General features: G+C 34.7%; 3 protein-coding genes across 4 annotated transcripts; 1 reads left to right on the top strand and 2 right to left on the bottom strand.

Annotated features, from left to right (window-relative positions):
* The first annotated feature begins 1,203 nt into the window (after window positions 1-1,203).
* Window positions 1,204-12,421, top strand: LOC125049571 (phenylalanine--tRNA ligase beta subunit). 2 transcript variants are annotated; one of them, XM_047648942.1, is made up of 12 exons: window positions 1,204-1,412; window positions 1,730-1,785; window positions 1,884-2,044; window positions 2,141-2,297; window positions 2,611-2,787; window positions 2,906-3,085; window positions 3,518-3,693; window positions 8,929-9,078; window positions 9,499-9,631; window positions 10,063-10,273; window positions 11,305-11,454; window positions 12,203-12,421. In XM_047648942.1, the coding sequence occupies exons 1-12, from the start codon at window positions 1,355-1,357 to the stop codon at window positions 12,352-12,354; spliced, it is 1,761 nt and encodes a 586-aa protein (XP_047504898.1). In that variant the 5' UTR covers window positions 1,204-1,354; the 3' UTR covers window positions 12,355-12,421. The 2 variants fall into 2 exon arrangements, with proteins under 2 accessions (XP_047504898.1, XP_047504899.1); XM_047648943.1 differs by lacking the exons at window positions 1,204-1,412; window positions 1,730-1,785 and having other exon boundaries at window positions 1,913-2,048.
* A 291-nt stretch (window positions 12,422-12,712) lies between these two features.
* LOC125049573 (F-box/LRR-repeat protein fbxl-1-like) lies at window positions 12,713-14,563 on the bottom strand. Its single transcript, XM_047648945.1, has 2 exons — window positions 14,345-14,563; window positions 12,713-14,235 (listed from the first exon to the last, which is right to left on the bottom strand). Exon 2 carries the CDS (start codon window positions 14,207-14,209, stop codon window positions 13,154-13,156), a length of 1,056 nt encoding a protein of 351 aa, XP_047504901.1. The 5' UTR covers window positions 14,210-14,235; window positions 14,345-14,563; the 3' UTR covers window positions 12,713-13,153.
* A 74-nt stretch (window positions 14,564-14,637) lies between these two features.
* Window positions 14,638-17,027, bottom strand: LOC125049572 (uncharacterized protein DDB_G0283357-like). Its single transcript, XM_047648944.1, has one exon. It carries the CDS (start codon window positions 16,622-16,624, stop codon window positions 14,936-14,938), a length of 1,689 nt encoding a protein of 562 aa, XP_047504900.1. The 5' UTR covers window positions 16,625-17,027; the 3' UTR covers window positions 14,638-14,935.
* Window positions 17,028-17,335: the final 308 nt, after the last annotated feature.

The raw sequence follows: 17,335 nt of genomic DNA, 5'->3' as shown, positions 1-17,335 counted from the left end.
AGATCATAAGTAAACTAGACTGGAAAAAACAAGGCTTGTACATCCTAGGAAAATATTTGAACCATCTAAGATTTGCAGACGACTTCGGACTTAGTATTGCTATCAGAAACAAGCAACCAATTAAAAAATATGATAGAAACCTTTACACAAAGCTAGCGTTCAAGTAGGTTTGCAAATGAATATAACAAAAACAAAAGCCATGACCAACTACATAAGATCTACTATAAAAATTGGGAATGACGAGTTAGAATTTGTTGGAAAGTATATTTACTTGGGAAACAAATTGGATTCAGCAGCGACAGAAATGATCAAGAAGTAGAGAGAAGAGTTCAAAGTACGTGGAATAAATATTGGAGTTGCAAAGAAATATTTAAAAGTGATATGCCTATAATACTTAAGAAGAGAGTTATGGACTCATGTCTACTTCCATATCTGCCATATATTTATATTGTTTTTTGTTTAATTTACAAATAAAACAATATAAATACATGTCAACGAGGCATGCAAAGGAGCATGCCTAAATATTAAAAAGGTACATAAGCTAAGACACATAAAAATAATAAAAAAATTGATGCTCTGACGCAAAAAATACTTAAATGGAAGTGGGCGGGTCATGTAGCGCGCCTCACATTTCACAGGTGGACGAAAATAGTAACTACATGGAGAGGCCCACCAGGCAAACGACACAGAGGCAGACCCCCTACGCTCGATGTGATGATGACATCAAAAAAATCGCGGGTCCTCAATGGATCCAAATAGCTCAGGATAAAGAAAGATGGCAAGCCTTGGAGGAGGCCTTTACCGGAGGGTTCCTGATATATACTAACTGAAAAAGATATTCAATAACATATGAGATAATTAGATATTTTTGTATTACAAAATAAGATAAGGCTAAAAAAAATACAAAAACTAATGAATACGCGAGGAATAAATATTTTTTTAAAATAAATGAATCTTTCTACGCAGTACGCACTAGAATGGCTTTAAAAAAAAAAGACCAACATGTCCCTTTATTTCCTATTTTAGCACTGTTTCTTGAAAGGATCTTGTTTTCGTTAAAGGTAACAACTTTAAAAATTAGTCTGTATCGTTGGGTTGCATGAATAATTGCTATGTCAAATAGCTGATGTCATGTTTTTTGACTGATGACATCTCAAATTATGAAGTATATACACTATAATATATAATACACTATTCACTAATATATATATAGGTCATTAGCCACTATTCACTAAACTAACCTCCAATCTGCCCAAAATTCAAATCAACGTAGCCAGAACCAAAAGCTGGCTGCTAATTATAACAATATTATTGTTATAAATTCATTAACATTTAAAACTAAATAATTTACAAAATGCCTACGATATCGGTAAATCGAGATTCTCTTTTTGCCGCACTCGGCAAAACCTACTGTAAGACCCCTTTTTTCTAAATAATTTTTATTTTTTTTGTTTATGTGTTTTTCTATTGTGTTTGTGTAATGCTTTCGTTACGGTTTTGTATAGATTGTATTTTTATTTAATTTTTGTCATAGCTTTATAGTTTGTAAGGTATTTGTAGTGTGGTATAATTGCCCTTCAGGCACCAAGGTTACACCCCTTAGTGGTTCTTTTGGTGTTTTTGTACTCTGAGTATATTTAAAATGTTTAAGGAATGATTGGTGCTATTGAGAGCTCAAATAAAATATTATTTATTTTGTAATATTAAAATAAACATTACTTTATTTCAGCTGATGATGAGTTTCAAGACTTATGCTTTGAATTCGGTTTAGAATTAGATGAAGTTGTAAGTAGTTTTAGTACATATTATGTATTTTACTTTTTAATATACTAAGTGCTAAAATTTTTTATAATTAAGTAACATTTAACAAAATTATTTTTCAGACAACAGAGAAGCAAATGTTAATCAAGGAACAAGGTGACCAAGCAGGTTATGCTTCTGGTGTTTCAGAGGATGTCTTGTATCGGATTGATATTCCTGCAAACAGATATGACCTTTTGTGTCTTGAGGGGCTGGTCAATGGATTACTGGTTTTCTTGGGAAAGTAAGTTCTTATGCATGCAAGAGTTTATCTATAGTTTAATATAAATAATTGTTTTCCATATCCTCTTTTAAAAAATATTTTTTTTTTAAATTACAGAAAAACTCCACCAAAATATAGGCTAGATAAATATGAAGACTGTTATTCATTACACCTCACCCCTGCAACAGCCCAAATAAGACCTTATGCAGTAGCAGCTGTATTAAAGAATGTCTCTTTCACAAAAGAGAGCTATGACAGTTTCATTGATTTACAAGTGAGTTTAAAATCTATTTACTAAGTCAAATTCCTAAAAATATTTCCTGAATTCATTTATAGAAACAGTTTAGGCCTTATTGATTGAGTAATCTCTTTCAGGCCACCAGTGCGTATGATTTAGAAATCCTTTGCCCAAATGTGATGTTACTGACGTAATTCTAAATCCAACCCCCACCAGTGTTTTTAATAATACAAATACAGTGTAAACTCCATGTTACGTCGGTTTAGCGGTTTATGTGACAAAATTATAAATATAACAAAGATTTTATGGTAAACATTTAATAGTTACAATTTATTGTTTGATCTTTCAGGATAAATTGCATCAAAATATATGCAGAAAGCGTACTTTGGTAGCTATAGGCACTCATGATTTGGATACTATAAAAGGCCCATTTGTATATGATGCTTTACCACCAAGTGATATCAAATTTAAAGCTCTTAATCAGCAGAAAGAAATGACAGCCACTGAGCTTATGGAACTCTATTCTGTAAGCATATTTATCTACAAATATAATTGAGGAGGAAGGATGTTGAGCATTTCTAAGACAATCTTCCGGCAGTGTAACCACTGACTGGCTTTGAATTAAAAATTTTAAAATATTTCAGAGTCACCCTCAATTAAAACAATACTTAGGAATAATAAGGGATAGTCCTGTTTACCCTGTCATTAAGGATAAGAATGGTGTAATACTCTCTATGCCGCCCATTATAAATGGAGACCATTCAAAAATTACTTTGAATACCAAAAATGTGTTCATTGAGTGTACAGCTACTGATTTAACTAAGGTATGAGTAAAAGTTAAGCATGAAAGTTGTCTATTTGCATTAAGAGAAAAGTGACTCATACTTGTCTGAACTTACCTTCTTGACTAATTAACTCAAACATTATATTGCACTAAGTCGTAAACCTCAAAAAGTCGCCTGGTATGTGATAATGTATGTCCCATTGGATTGCTTGCCTGCCCCTGGTTGGTGAAAAGATGCTTCCATTTGTCATTTTTAGAGAGTATCATATGTCATACGCCGATATTGTTAATTTTTAAAGCTATATTCATTATTTATTTATTCTTTTGTGAAATAAGTAATTCTCTCTTTATCTTTGATTTTCACTAATTAACAATTTATTACATTACCCAACCAAGCAACCATGATTGCAAATCGCATTTTCTATTTTTTCTATAAATAATTTATTTAAACTCTTTCAAACATTACTGACAGGCAACAGTAGTTCTAGATACGCTGGTGTGTATGTTCTCTGTATACTGCGGTAAGACGTACACCGCGCAGCAATGTAAGGTGTTCGCGCCGGACGGAACGTATCAACTATATCCGGAGTTAAAGCATCGCCGTGAAACCATAAACGTTGATAAAGCTAACAGCTATATAGGAATACAGTGAGTTCAGATTTTTAGATTGATTTTTTCATACTTACAATTTTTTTTGGTAATTTACTATCAAAGATTCTCAGACATATTACCCAATTAGGATTTATATGGAACTAATTTTCTCATATATTTGTACTATATTTTGATATATGATACACGAAAATGACATGTTAAATTGTGAGCCTTTGGGTTTCGAAGTTGGTTCAAAGTTGATACAGAAGACAATACAAATAAATAGCTCATTTTTTCTGACTTTCAAGCAGATAGATATATAGACAAAATTACCGTTCAGTTACTTTTACAATAATAATAATTTGTAGTCCATATGTTCAGTGTCAATGTGTTAGTTACAATATTGTCTTAAATATTATATTAATAGCTATTCAATTCAATTCAATTCAATTCAATTCAAAGCCTTTATTTTTAACTAATACAAGAGAACAAAATATAAATGTATATAAAAAAAGAAAAAAAAAGTTTAACAAGCACAGCTGTCCTCTTGTATAGCTTGCCTTTGTGGCACAAAGGCCTCCTCCAACTGTTTCCATTCCTTCCTATCCCTGGCAAGTCTTTGCCACAGAGGACCAGTGGCTTTTTTAAAGTCGTCAGCCCACCGGGCACATGGTCTTCCTCTCTTTCGCTTGGTGTTGTAGCGAGGTGTCCATTGGGTGACTTTTTTCGACCATTTTGCTCTCTGGCCTCTGAGCAGGTGTCCTGTCCATCTCCATTTAAGCCTTTTGGCTCTGGTCATTGCATCTTCCCAGTTGGTGATCCTTCGGAGATCTACAGCTCTTTTCCTATCATTCCGTGTGTACCCTAGTATGCTCCTTTCCATACTTCTCTGGCAAGTCACAAGCTTTTGACTTGTGACTTGCTTAGTGGTCCAAGTTTCGCAGCCGTACGTTAGGATAGGTAAGATACAGGTGTTGAAGATGCTCCTTTTGATCCTAAGTGGGTAATCTTTATTCTTTAGGATGTGTTTTAATGACCAGAATCTTTTCCAGGCATTTGAGGTTCTTCTCTCTATTTCCTGATGGGCTTGTTCTGTCATGGAGATGAGTTGTCCCAAGTATATGTAGGTTGTCACATATTCTAGGTTTTCGTTCTCTAGGATAATAGTATCTGGTGTTCTGTTTGTCATGGCTTTTGTTTTTGATTTGTTCATTGTTAAACCCACTTCTTTGCTTTTGGTTGCCAGTTCTTCGATCATAGTTTGTAGTGTTCCCGGGTTGTCAGTTATGAGCACAATGTCATCTGCAAATCTCAAATGGTTGATCCTTTCTCCATCTATGTTTATACCGCAATCTTCCCAGTGTAGGTTTCTGAAGACTTCTTCCAACACACTAGTAAAGAGCTTAGGCGAAAGAGGGTCTCCCTGTCTGACTCCTTTTTTGAGTGGGAATGATTCTCCCAGCATCTCCAGCTTCACCCTGGCCGAGCACTGGCTGTAGACATTTCCGATGAGTCTAATGTATTTCCCTTCAATGCCTTGGTTTTTTAGCGCTCTCCAAATGCATGGGTGCTCCAAAGAGTCGAAAGCTTTGCTGTAGTCGACAAAAGCCAGATACAGGGGATATCCATATTCCTGGCACTTTTCGACAATTTGCTTCAAGGTGTGCATGTGGTCTATTGTGGAGAATCCAGACCGAAATCCGGCTTGCTCGATAGGTTGTTGTTCGTCAAGTTGTTTGGTGATTCGGTTGAGAATGATTTTTGCAAAGACTTTATACACGTTGGACATAAGACTGATAGGACGATAGGTGCTAAGGTCTTCTTTGTCTCCTTTCTTGTGGATTAGGATTATTGTGCTTTGTGTCCATTGTGTAGGTATGTATTCAGTATCTAATATTTCATTGAATAGGTTTGTTAATGTTGTTAGTGTGTCCGGAAGTGCAATTTTGATTGTCTCATTTGTTATGTTGTCGGGGCCAGGGGATTTTTCATTTTTCTGTGTCAGGATTGCATATTCGACTTCCCTTTCTAAAACAGGTGGGATAGGTTCTTCGTGTTCTGGGTCAGGGTTGGCATATGTTTCGGAATTGTTGTTACATGAGTACAGTTCTTTAAAGAAGGATGTTGCAGTATCTAGTATTGTTTTTCTATTTGTAACTAAGTTTTTGTCCTGTTTTTTGAGTCTTGGTATCCATTGTTTAGGTGGTTGTAGTTCTTTTAGGGCTTTCCTTATTCCTCCTGTTTTAGTAATATGATTTATTATGCAGTCCATTGTTTTTTTTGCTTTATCCTTTTTTATACTCTTGTTAATTTCTTTGCTGATCCTTGTTATTTCTTTTAATATGTCTTTATCCTTTTTGTTCTTGAATAATTCTTTTCTTTCCGAAATTAGTTGTTTGGTCTGTGTGCTTAATATTTCCTTCGTCTGTTGTTTTGGTTTTTTAGCTTGATACATTCTGTTTATTTCTTTATTGTATCTTTCCTGCATTGCGTTCGGCGATTCTAGCAGATGGTTTGCGTCTAATTTGGTAGTAAGGGTGTATTCCTCAGAAGGTAGCACTCGTTTGTAGCGTTGCCTAGATTTAACCTGGTTTTTGGAGTGTAAGGTTGCTCTGACCATTCGGTGGTTGGTGTAGAAGTTGAACTGGTTGATTACCTTTACGTCTTTGAAAGCTTTGGGTTGATTGCTTGTTATGAAATCGATTTCGTTATGGTAGCTACCGTCTGGTGACTTCCAGGTCCATTTTTTGCTAGGTTTTTTCTTAAAGAATGTGTTGAGGATAGCCAGGTTGTTTTCGTGACTCAGATTTACTAGTCGTTCTCCGTTATTATTTCTCTTTCCTATGGTGTATTCGCCGATGATATTTTCTTCTCCTGATCTTTGCTTGCCAATTTTCCCATTGAAGTCTCCCATAATTATTAAGTTTTTTTCTGTTACATCTATTGTTTTGGATAGTTGATGATAGAATGAGTCTTTTGTGGCTTCTTCTGCTTGTTCTGTTGGTGCATACACTTGTATCAAGGTCCAGTGTTCTCTGTAGCCTGTTATCTTTATTTTTAGGATTGCTATTCTTTCTGAGATGCCTGTGAATTCTAGTATGCTGTTCTTGAGTTCCTTTCTGACCATGAAGCCTACTCCGTAGTGTCCTTTTGTCTCTCCAATAGAATATAGAATGTAGTCGTCATGTTCAGTGATTTCTGTTCCTAGTCTTCTGACTTCGCTAAGGCCTAGAATGTTCCATTTAATGTTCTTGAGCGCCTCTTCCAGTTCCATAAGTCGATCGCATGTTCTTAGTGTTAGTACGTTGAGCGTGCCGATATAAATATTGGTGTTTATTTGACTTCGTTGCTTAGACTTTAGTAGGTTGGGCTTTGGTGGGTTTGGATTTGGTAGGTTGTGTTTTGGCCGGTTCGTTTGCTCCAATGTGATTTTCAGAGATCCCTCTCGAGGGTCAGCTGGAGGGCTGCGGTCGCGCTTCCCCACGGAGACCGCTGTCCGGCTTGGGGAAAGGTATATTTTGTTGGTTGTTTGTATTTGTTCTTTGGTTTTATTTTTGTTTTGATTCCGGGGACCGCTGTGTACTAATTGTTATTGGTTAGATGTTTCTGAAATAGAATTTGTTCTGTGGCGTATCATTTTTTCAAATGCATTGGTTACAATCATTTTCTTTGGCTCCGTCTGCCTTGTACCTTCATAGCAGTCAGATTGCGTTGGTGTTTTAGATGGTGAGCGCTTCCTTTTCTCAGTTGCCTTGGTTGAGTTTGTTTCCTTTATTATGAGCCGATCATATCGGATGAGAGCCAGATTTCCTTTCTTTCTTTCTTCTTGTTGTAGGGACTTTAATTCTTTTCTCTTCTGCAGTACTTCTTTGGGGTAGTCTTCAGACACGTATATGTTTGCAGGGAATCTTTTGTTGTTTTTTAAGATTTCTATTTTTCTCCATGCTAGAGTAAACTTTATGAGAATAGGCCTGCGTTTCTGGTCGACTTTAGAGCCAAGTCTACGAGCTTCACTTATTTCCCATTTATCAAAGTTGTCCAACTCGCAATCTTTACCCACCTCGTTAAGGACCTTCAGGACCAGTTGTAGGAGTTCTGCATTATTGCTTTCGTTTTCCTCTACTCCGTGGAGTATTAAATTATTTTTTCTGACTTCTCTCTCCAGATTTTGCACCTTATTCTTCATAATTGCCACGTCGTTTTTAAGTATTTTATTCTCTTCTACCAACGGTTTCAGTTTTTCTTCTATTGTCGACGCCATACTTTGGGTAAGGCTTTTGGTAAGGGCAGTTGTTTGCTCACGAAATTCGTCCCTAGTATCCTTTTTGTTTTTATTCAGCTTCTCGTCAATTTCCATTATTTTTTCTAGTAGACGTGCCAGCTGTTTCTCCATGGCTGTGAGTTAGCGTTAGTACGTGTGTGTAAAATCGATTTTTAGTTGGCAACACTAAGTTAGCAGCACTGGTTGGTAGTTGGTATCACCGGTTGAAATTTTTTTTTTTTTTTTTTTTCTATGTAATATTTATTACATTAATCTTGCGGACACTGCCCTCTATTGACAATTAGTTAGATTAGTTACTTTATATTATTATTAAATATGTTTCCGTAATTGCACAACAATAAATGCTCTCTTTAAAAGTGTCTCAGTAAAAATTGCACTGCAATAAATGCTCTTCACAGTAATGTACGTTTCAGTACTTATACTTTATATTTAAGCAACTCACAATAACGGTCGTTGATCCAAAATAAACACGTATTAGACAGAAAAAACTGTAAATCTGGGATCTCAGTTCACTTACACAAAGTTTTTTTTTTTTTAGTTCACAATTTATAGTCACCAACACAAAATCAGTTTTGAAAAGTCGAACTATTTGTATATATTCCGTACTCCACAAAGCACCTATCACTTCCAGAGATGGACAATTCACTAATATTGCCTTATTATTGCTATTTATGATATATTTCTACTTTTAACTATATTTAATTAATTATGTTATGAGGACACGATGTGTCTGTTATGACTACCCGCCCCGGAATTAATAGCTATAAAGTATATTAAATCATAAAATTAAAAGGGGCACATGCAGTCCATTTAATGACCCATGTAAGAGTTCCATCCAGCCTTCCTGCCAGCATGCTGTTAGGGCTCTCACGCGCCTTACCAGAGATACAGCTTGCGCATCGTGGCGTATAAACGTTATGTATTTAACAAAAATATTATTACTATGACAAAAACATGAAATGCACGGTTATAAGAACGTACGTACGTCATACACTGTTTTTCGATTATAGGGAAAATGGTGACAAATTAGCAGAGCTTCTTACCCGGATGTGCCTTCCCACGGAACACCAGGATTCTGTACTATCCGTAGAAGTACCACCAACGAGGCGTGACGTCATTCATGCTTGTGACCTATACGAAGACATCGCCATTGCTTTTGGGTGAGAAAAACATTTTTATATTATAGAACAGGGAAAACGGGCCGCAGGCTCATCTAATGTTAAGTTATACCGCCTTATATGGTCAGTCACGCTGCCAGAAAGCTTAGTACAGCAAAGCTATTTTTCTAAATAAACGTTTAATTTCGTGTACATACTAATAAATTAGAGATCGCTTAATGGACGCATAGCTTTTCTATTTACTACAGAAATAACGGTTTATATATAATATATTATAACGTTTGTGTAAAATTAAATAAAGGACAGGACGTAAATGCGCCGAATAAATTAAGTTAAATAATCCCAATAGAATGAAACAGTTGACGCGCGACTCGCGAGTAATGGCATTTTGTTTTATTATTTTTACCAATTTTCTCTTGTGTACCTTTTCACCGTATTAGACCACTATATCCATAATTACAGATACAATAACATACCACGTCGTCCATCGAGTGTGGTGACATGCGGGGCACAAACCCAGGCCAACAAACTAACTGAACAATTGCGACAGGAATGCGCACACGCAGGATATACGGAAGCGCTAACATTCACTTTGGTAATATATTTTAATTGATCGATTAATATTTAAATTTGATTGTAATAGTCAATAGATGCCAAAATGGCGCGATCAACGACTTTCAAGTTTACTTTGCCGCATCTTCCTCCGTACTAATTATATAGAAAGTGTTCGAAGTTGTTCGGATTAGGCAACTAAAATTCATTCTTCAAACATTACCTCCTCGTCTATAAAAATATGTTTTTTAGAAGTAGAATATTGTCTGTGTTTATTTGTGTAAGTTCCATCATGGTCGAAAGTAGCATTTAAATAATGTAATGGATGATATAAATAATACTGTTTCTTTATTAAGCGAATATGATATATGAAAAAGTAAACGTTACCGTTATAGAACGCCTTTAAACAAATTTTTTTAAATCCACTAATATTTGTTTAAAGGGATACTTTATGTTTTCTACCATTAATTCCAGTGTTCCCGAGAAGACGTAGCAACAAAACTGGGTCGCAATATAGAAGATGTAGCAGCTGTCCACATCTCGAATCCGAAGACCCTGGAGTTCCAAGTTGTGAGGACCCTTCTGTTACCCGGACTATTGAAGACCCTCGCAGCCAATAAGAAAATGCCTTTACCCTTGAAAATTTTTGAAATCAGCGATGTCGTGTTGAAGGATGATGGAGCAGGTAAGATTTTCATTGTTTTTATGAGTCCCGTAATCCCTCAGTGCAGACCGACGATAAGTTATACAATATGAAAATCGCTGAATCATTGCTTTTTTAGGGACTACCCACATATTTTTCTTGCAACATCACAAAATACACTGAGAGTATCATAACTATAATAATTAGTTAAATAAAGTCAATAATTAAAATATCTATCAAAGTATGCAATGCAAGACAGTTTTCACATGTAATTTATTTTATATCCGCAAAATGGACTGAAAAACAAATGCTTGAAACTAAAAGCGTTGTAGCTCTTAATAAGCTAACAGATTGTGTTAAAGTAGTAACGGTCTAGTGGCTTGAAAGTGTGCCTCAATTTTGAGGACGAGCGTTCAAATCACAATGCACCAATGGACCTTTATTTCTATGTGCATTTTACACTTGCTCTTATGGTGAGGTAACCAGCATGCCTTAGATCCAATATGTGGACGGCGTGTTAAGCACAGTACGCTGGCTGATCACCTATTAGAAAAAACTACAACATACAGATGTCTCTGAGGCTCTAAAACGTTTTAGCGTTTTACCACTGTTTTTTACACGCTTTATATTAGCTTCACCTGTATGTATGTATGTAACCGACTCCTTCGGACTCGATTTTGACCCACTTTTAACGGACAGATTTAATTCAAACTTTGCGCACCTGTCAAAGATCGATGACATTGCAATAATCCGAAAAAAAAAAATTAACTAAAAAATAAATAATAGTTTAAAAAAACTAGAACACACGCTTTTAAAGCACGTCAAACTAAAAAGTGAACATTAATTCCTAATTTAGGCTGAAAATGGTAAAGAACAAAAAATACTGGTATTATTGTGAAAAAGCGTGGGTTGCTCGATAGACGAAAAATATGGCACCATTTTCAGCCTAAATTAGGAATTATTTTTCACTTTTTAGTTTGATGTGCTTTAAAAGCGTGTGTTCTAGTTTTTTTAAACTATTATTTATTTAAATTGTATTTTATGTACCTAAATTACACAATGTTAATTTATAGAGACGGGCGCTACGAACGAGCGTCGACTATGCGCGTTATACTGCGGACGTGCAGCTGGCTTTCAGTTTGTGCATGGTTTGCTGGACCGAGTTATGGCACTGCTCACGACACCTTGCTCCAAGGATGGATATTGGCTGAGGCAGGCTGAAGGTTGGTTGTTCTTAATAAAACATATTATTCAATGTATTTGTCAATTATTTTTTACTGATTTGGACCGACAAATTCTTGGGCATAGACAAGCCATGTAACTGTAATAGTTTTAATTATTAGTTGAGTATAAACTAGCACTACAAAAGCCAAAAAAAATTATACAGCTTATGACGATAAATACATACAAAAACCTATACACTTATAATTGAATTGCAACAAACTAGGCTATGAAATCATCTAACACACTAACTCTAACTTGACGACTCATTGGTCTACTAGTTAGTACCCCTGACTGCGAATCCATGGGTCCCGGGTTCGATCCCCGGCTGAGACGAACATCGATGTGCTGAGCATTTGGTGTTGTGCTTAGGTCTTGGGTGTTTAAATATGTCTATCTATCTATAATATTCCTTGCATATGCTTGGGTACACATAATGTGTGTACACAATATATTTCATCAAGCCTAGTGTCAGATTAAACTTTGGTTTTTCTTATATTATTTATTGCTTAAAGATGTCATGAAGGGCATGATGTAATTGCAGCAAGAAATATTTTGTACAACAGCTGATTTAAAAGAGTGCTGGAGAGTTAATTGCTAGTTTGCATCCATTATATGCTCAGAATTTGAAAACTGGCAGTTTTAAGTTTAGAAGAATTAAATTTTTTAAATTGATGTTCCTATGTGAACATTGCGCTACCAATATAAACAATTGATAATTCACTTTTCTGACATGGCTTGCCTTTACAGATCCAGCATATTTCCCTGGCAGATGCGCTGAAGTTCTCCTGCGGGATACAGTGATTGGAAAAATTGGTGTCATACATCCTAATGTATTGACAGCATTTGAACTTACAAACCCTTGCTCTGCTCTTGAAATTAACATTGAACCATTCATATAATAACAATTATAATATATACCTGTTAATTATTTATATTTTATATGAAATAAAAAGTAATTGTAATTAAGTTGCTATTTTAAAACATTTTTGTCCTACATAAAATCATATTCTGGCTTTATCATGTGACCATTGTAAAGATGCTTATTTTTATTAATTTAAGAAGCTTTTTTGTGATTTGGATTGATTGAGATATTTGTATGTAACTGTCAATCCAGTATGGAGCAAACATTTCTGAAGTGAGATGTATGGTGTGTTAAGTCTAAGCTGTAAAGGCAGTAACAGCAAGTGAAGTTAAGCACTATTAAAACAGTTAACTTATTCTTAAAATATTTAATAAAGATTAAATACCATTTAAATAAACAGCACAAACATTTAATATATATATATATAAGTAGGCACTACATAATACATTTTAATTTTCTTCCAATAATATAATTTTAAACAAATGTAACAAATATTTTTTGATATTTGTAAGGCACTTGATAATTGACTAATTTTAATGTTACAATCATTTAAACAACAAATTTACTAATACATTCAATACATGTATTTATAATATTCAAACATCAAAATGTTAGTAAATTCCAAACACTTAAATTATCACTTGTATAAAATACTCTTGCTCAAATACTACCATGTGTACTCTCAATTGATGTCATGTCAAGTTCTATTAACCCTATTTATAATAGGCATTTTAAACACAATTAAAGCAGACGAATTAGGTATATGAGGTGGACGGATAGCTAAGCTGCTTTGTTCACTTATTGACAACCTATTTAAAATGAGGTCACTAATTATTTTAATCAAGCAACAACTCAATGGTAAACATTTTTTGTAATTCATTTCTTTTGAAGTCTGGAGCAATAATAAAAGGACAAAGATAAAACGACAATTCCTTTAGATTTGGGGCACTTGTTTTGATAGCTTTAGCAACATTCATTGTCACATGCATACATCGCGACAGACTTAAATATGTTAAATATTGAAACTTATTGTTTGTAAAATATGACAATAATGCATTAGTAGAAAAGTACCCATGACGTAATTTTAATGACCTCAAATTTTTTAACCTGTTCAGATGACGTAAACTTGAATCAAATAATGTTTTGCATGTCATTATATGAAGAACTTGTAAAACCTTGCAGTTAGATATAGAACACACTATATCATCATTGAGAGTATCACCATAAATGTGCAGGGCATGTAAACTAGACTGTTTGGTTCTCAGAAGCGACTCTAAAAAGTCTGCAGGAATATTTTTCATTTTTTCCATGTTAATACTGACTAAATTGACACACTGAAGCATACTATACAAACTACTGTGTGTCAATGCAAAATTCGATAATATTAAAGTCTCTAAATACTTTAGTTTTTCAAATGGCAAATGATAAACTAAGTTTCCATTAGAGCCGTCAGGGTTTTGTACTATTAAAGAATTACGGAAACTCAAAAATTTTAAGTTAGGCCAATGACCAAGATCATCAAAAATACAGCTATCGACTTGAGATATACTTATTTCTAAATGAGTTAAATTAGGACAGTAGCTGATGAGGGAAGCTCTGACTTGTGAATACAATTTGAAATACTGAAGTTTTACATTTTTTAAATACTTTGCTACAAATGGTACAATGTTATCACTAATTCTGACATAATTTTTCATACATACAATTAGCCTGGTATTATCCCAAATACATGGTGTTAAGCATAGTTGTTGCCAACGCATACACACCTTTGCTACAGCTAATAATGATTCAAAATCAATCATAGAAAAAATATAGATTAGTAATTCGTTCGGCAGATCATTTATAGTCAGGTTGTGACAAATTTGCATGTCAGTCATTTCAAGATGCACCATCCTTTATCCCAACTCCCACCTTGCCTCTGTAATAATCATTTATGTTATTGTTAGCCATCCTGTATAGTTCCTCTTAAGTAAGCAAAATGTATATTTAAAATTTTATAGTCAATTTATTTCAAAAAACATACAGACCTTGCTTCCTATTCGAGAAAATTTTAGCTTATTCCTGGATAAAATCATATTATTTTCCAACTAGATAATTTTTTTCCTGTATCTATATTACCTTCACATTGTAAGATTATTGAATGGAAAAATAAACTGCTTCATTGTTTAAACATGAAACACACATTTATTGTAAATTCTTAACGAAATATAAAATTTTGAGATTAAAAATAACTCTCATCTTTGACTTTGAAAGTAATAATGCATTTACAATTATATTTTATGCATACAGTTAATTGTCACAGTGTGTCACAGCATAAAAAATGGCAGTGACAAGAATTAAATATTAAGCATAGATGAAACTACCATATTTAAGCTGTATTAATAGATGTTATATGGTTTTCTATTTTTAAATAAATTCATTGATCATACTCTGTTATAGGTACAACAAATTTGAATGTAGGCAGCAACTAAACCAGTAATCTCAAAAGAATTTTTTTAAATAAATAAGAATGTATACAATTTTGCCGCTAATACAAATATATTTCATCATATGATATTCGAGTGATCATTATAGTTTAATTGTATGTATATTTAGATGACCTCCCTAAAATTAAGAAATTAAACAGGTGGTAAATATGTAGATGCTGGAGGAGACACTGTTGGAGAGTATAAATTACTTGGCGGTAAATATTGATGCCCATTTAAGGATCCTAAGTGTTGGGTCGGTTGTCCATCGTTTAGCAAATTTGTAGATTTATTAGAATCCTGATTTACTTCAATATTTGGTGTGATATATGTTCGGTTTGGTATAGACGGCTTAACAGATGGTAATTTTGGAGGTATATATTTGACAGGCGTTTGAACAGTCGGTTTTAATCCTGTTACTCCCAAAGTTGGATTTACCATAGGAGGAGTTAGGTAGTTAGAACTCAAGGGAGGTTTTGGAAGAAATGGTGAATTGGTGTTCACTGTGGGTGCTTTGCTGGTAACAGTTTGAATCGCGCTGATCTGTTTTAACTGAGGAAGTAAATAAGATTCTGTTGGTCTATCAACTGATTGAATTGGCGGAAGGTACGTTGGAGCGCTAGTTGACACGCTACTTTCTTCTTGCTTGATTACCGGCTGGGACACTGCAAAATTTTGTCTTTCATAACTGTATCCAGAATCTCCAACATCGGTATTGAGATCCGATTGATTGATGTTAATAGGTTGACTTTGATAGTTACTGTATCCACGTGTACCACTATTTCCAGAACCTGAGCCAATGTTTACATTATTACCGTTGGCTTGACTAATTCCAGTACTTTGAATATTGTTATTATATCCATCCGATGATTCTGGTACATTAGGTCCTATATCAGAAATTCCTACAGTAACAGTATTTTCATCCATTTGGTTACTACCAATATTTTGTTTTTCATAATAATAGCCACCCGCAGTACTGGTCGCTATTGTCTCAGGACCATTAACTGTATTACCTACGGCTTGCATAATTCCAGCATTCTGAACATTGTAATTATATCCACCTGATGTATCAAAGGCGCCTGTTTCGACAGCACCAACCTTAGCAGTGTTTTCACTTCCTTGAATAATACCTCTGGAATTACTAGTAGCTCCATTAGAAGAATATCCAATATTTTCTGTGTTACCCGTTTGTCTTGTATCAATTCCTGGAATTTTGTAATCGTAACCTACTTTAGTTGTAGAAATTACATTTTTAGCAGTATATCCTCTTTGCATTATATTATTTTGATTTTGGTAACTATTACCAGTCTGAGCAATATTTTGATTACCGTATCCTCCGCTACCTGAACTCGTATAACTAACACCTTTTTGATTTCCATTGAAATCATTCATACCAATCGTTGGTTTTTCATAATTATATCCTGACCCTGATACTATTTGAGACCCTGAGTTGGAATAATCAATATTGCCATCAGTTTTGACAGGTTCGGTTCGCGGCTGATTTTGGTAGTTGTATCCAGATGTTCCTGTACTCGTTATGGGCTCCGTATCTAAAATTCCAGTACTACTTGACGGTCCAACATCTTTGTTTGCCACAGAAGGAACGGGATACGCGTAGTACATTTGCATTTGGTTTACAATTTGTGTTTGGGTTGTCGCTGGAATCGAAGTAGTTCTTGAAGGCAAATCGAAGGAAATACTTGGCTTTTCATACATATAGCCAGTTTGTCTTTTCTTCCGAAATATGTTTCTGTTATAAGCATTGCTACCACGTTCATTACTAATAAGAACACTTGTACTTAATGATATCAATAAAAATATAAAGGGTATTCTTGTATCCATTTGATGGAAGCAAACTTCTAAAAGATGCAATCATTTTGAAATCTTTACTTATAAAGTTTCGAATAGGTATTTGGTGGAAACTGTAATTATGTTATTGCGAAACGTTAGCATTTCCATGAATAAACCTAACCATTTGCGGTTTGTTCATAACGCTTGAGGTAAATAATTTTCTATCATGATCCACAGATTTTATACTGACTATTTTATCTTACCTTTTTTCTTTTTATTTATTACTTTACAGTTCAATGTCACAAAATGACTCCACCTGTTCTATTTATAAATTTTCTTGGTACTCATGTAGGTAGAATCCAACTTTTGTGTCTCATAACGTGGAACGAGTTTTTATTTTCATTTAACCCACGTCAAGCCTTTTTTTTATTTTTATTGTTGGGAAATCAATTCACAGAACCCCGCGCCGGGGCATCATTTAAAAGTGACGCGGGAAGTGTGAGTTGCAATAGACACCTACCCACTAAAACCCAACCCAAAAGCCCCATTCGCTCGCTATTGACGGGAGGCACGGTAACAGTTTCCCTTAATTCGTGTCCCCGTCAAGAGCGTTTGCGGCACTACTTCGAGCCCAACTTCCGAGGTCCCCAATCCGATGCGAAGGTACGGAATACGATAATAATATTTCTGAAGGACGATCACTTGGGATTGACCAAATTGGCCTGTTTATGTGTTCAGGAAGGGGGCCAAATCCCGTACTTC

The sequence above is a fragment of the Pieris napi genome, chromosome 5, assembly GCF_905475465.1.
Source record: "Pieris napi chromosome 5, ilPieNapi1.2, whole genome shotgun sequence".
Lineage (NCBI taxonomy): Eukaryota > Metazoa > Arthropoda > Insecta > Lepidoptera > Pieridae > Pieris > Pieris napi.
Note: the sequence above shows the minus strand (reverse complement) of the source record. Positions and strands in the feature narration are given on the sequence as shown.

Bases quoted from the DNA above. Each gene is read 5' to 3' on its own strand.
- LOC125049573 (XM_047648945.1), bottom strand. From the start codon at position 14,209: ATGGTGCATCTTGAAATGACTGACATGCAAATTTGTCACAACCTGACT.
- LOC125049571 (XM_047648942.1), top strand. From the start codon at position 1,355: ATGCCTACGATATCGGTAAATCGAGATTCTCTTTTTGCCGCACTCGGC. The intron at 9,632-10,062 runs GTAATATATTTT...CATTAATTCCAG, and splicing joins AAGCGCTAACATTCACTTTG to TGTTCCCGAGAAGACGTAGC. The intron at 11,455-12,202 runs GTTGGTTGTTCT...TTGCCTTTACAG, and splicing joins TTGGCTGAGGCAGGCTGAAG to ATCCAGCATATTTCCCTGGC.
- LOC125049572 (XM_047648944.1), bottom strand. From the start codon at position 16,624: ATGGATACAAGAATACCCTTTATATTTTTATTGATATCATTAAGTACA.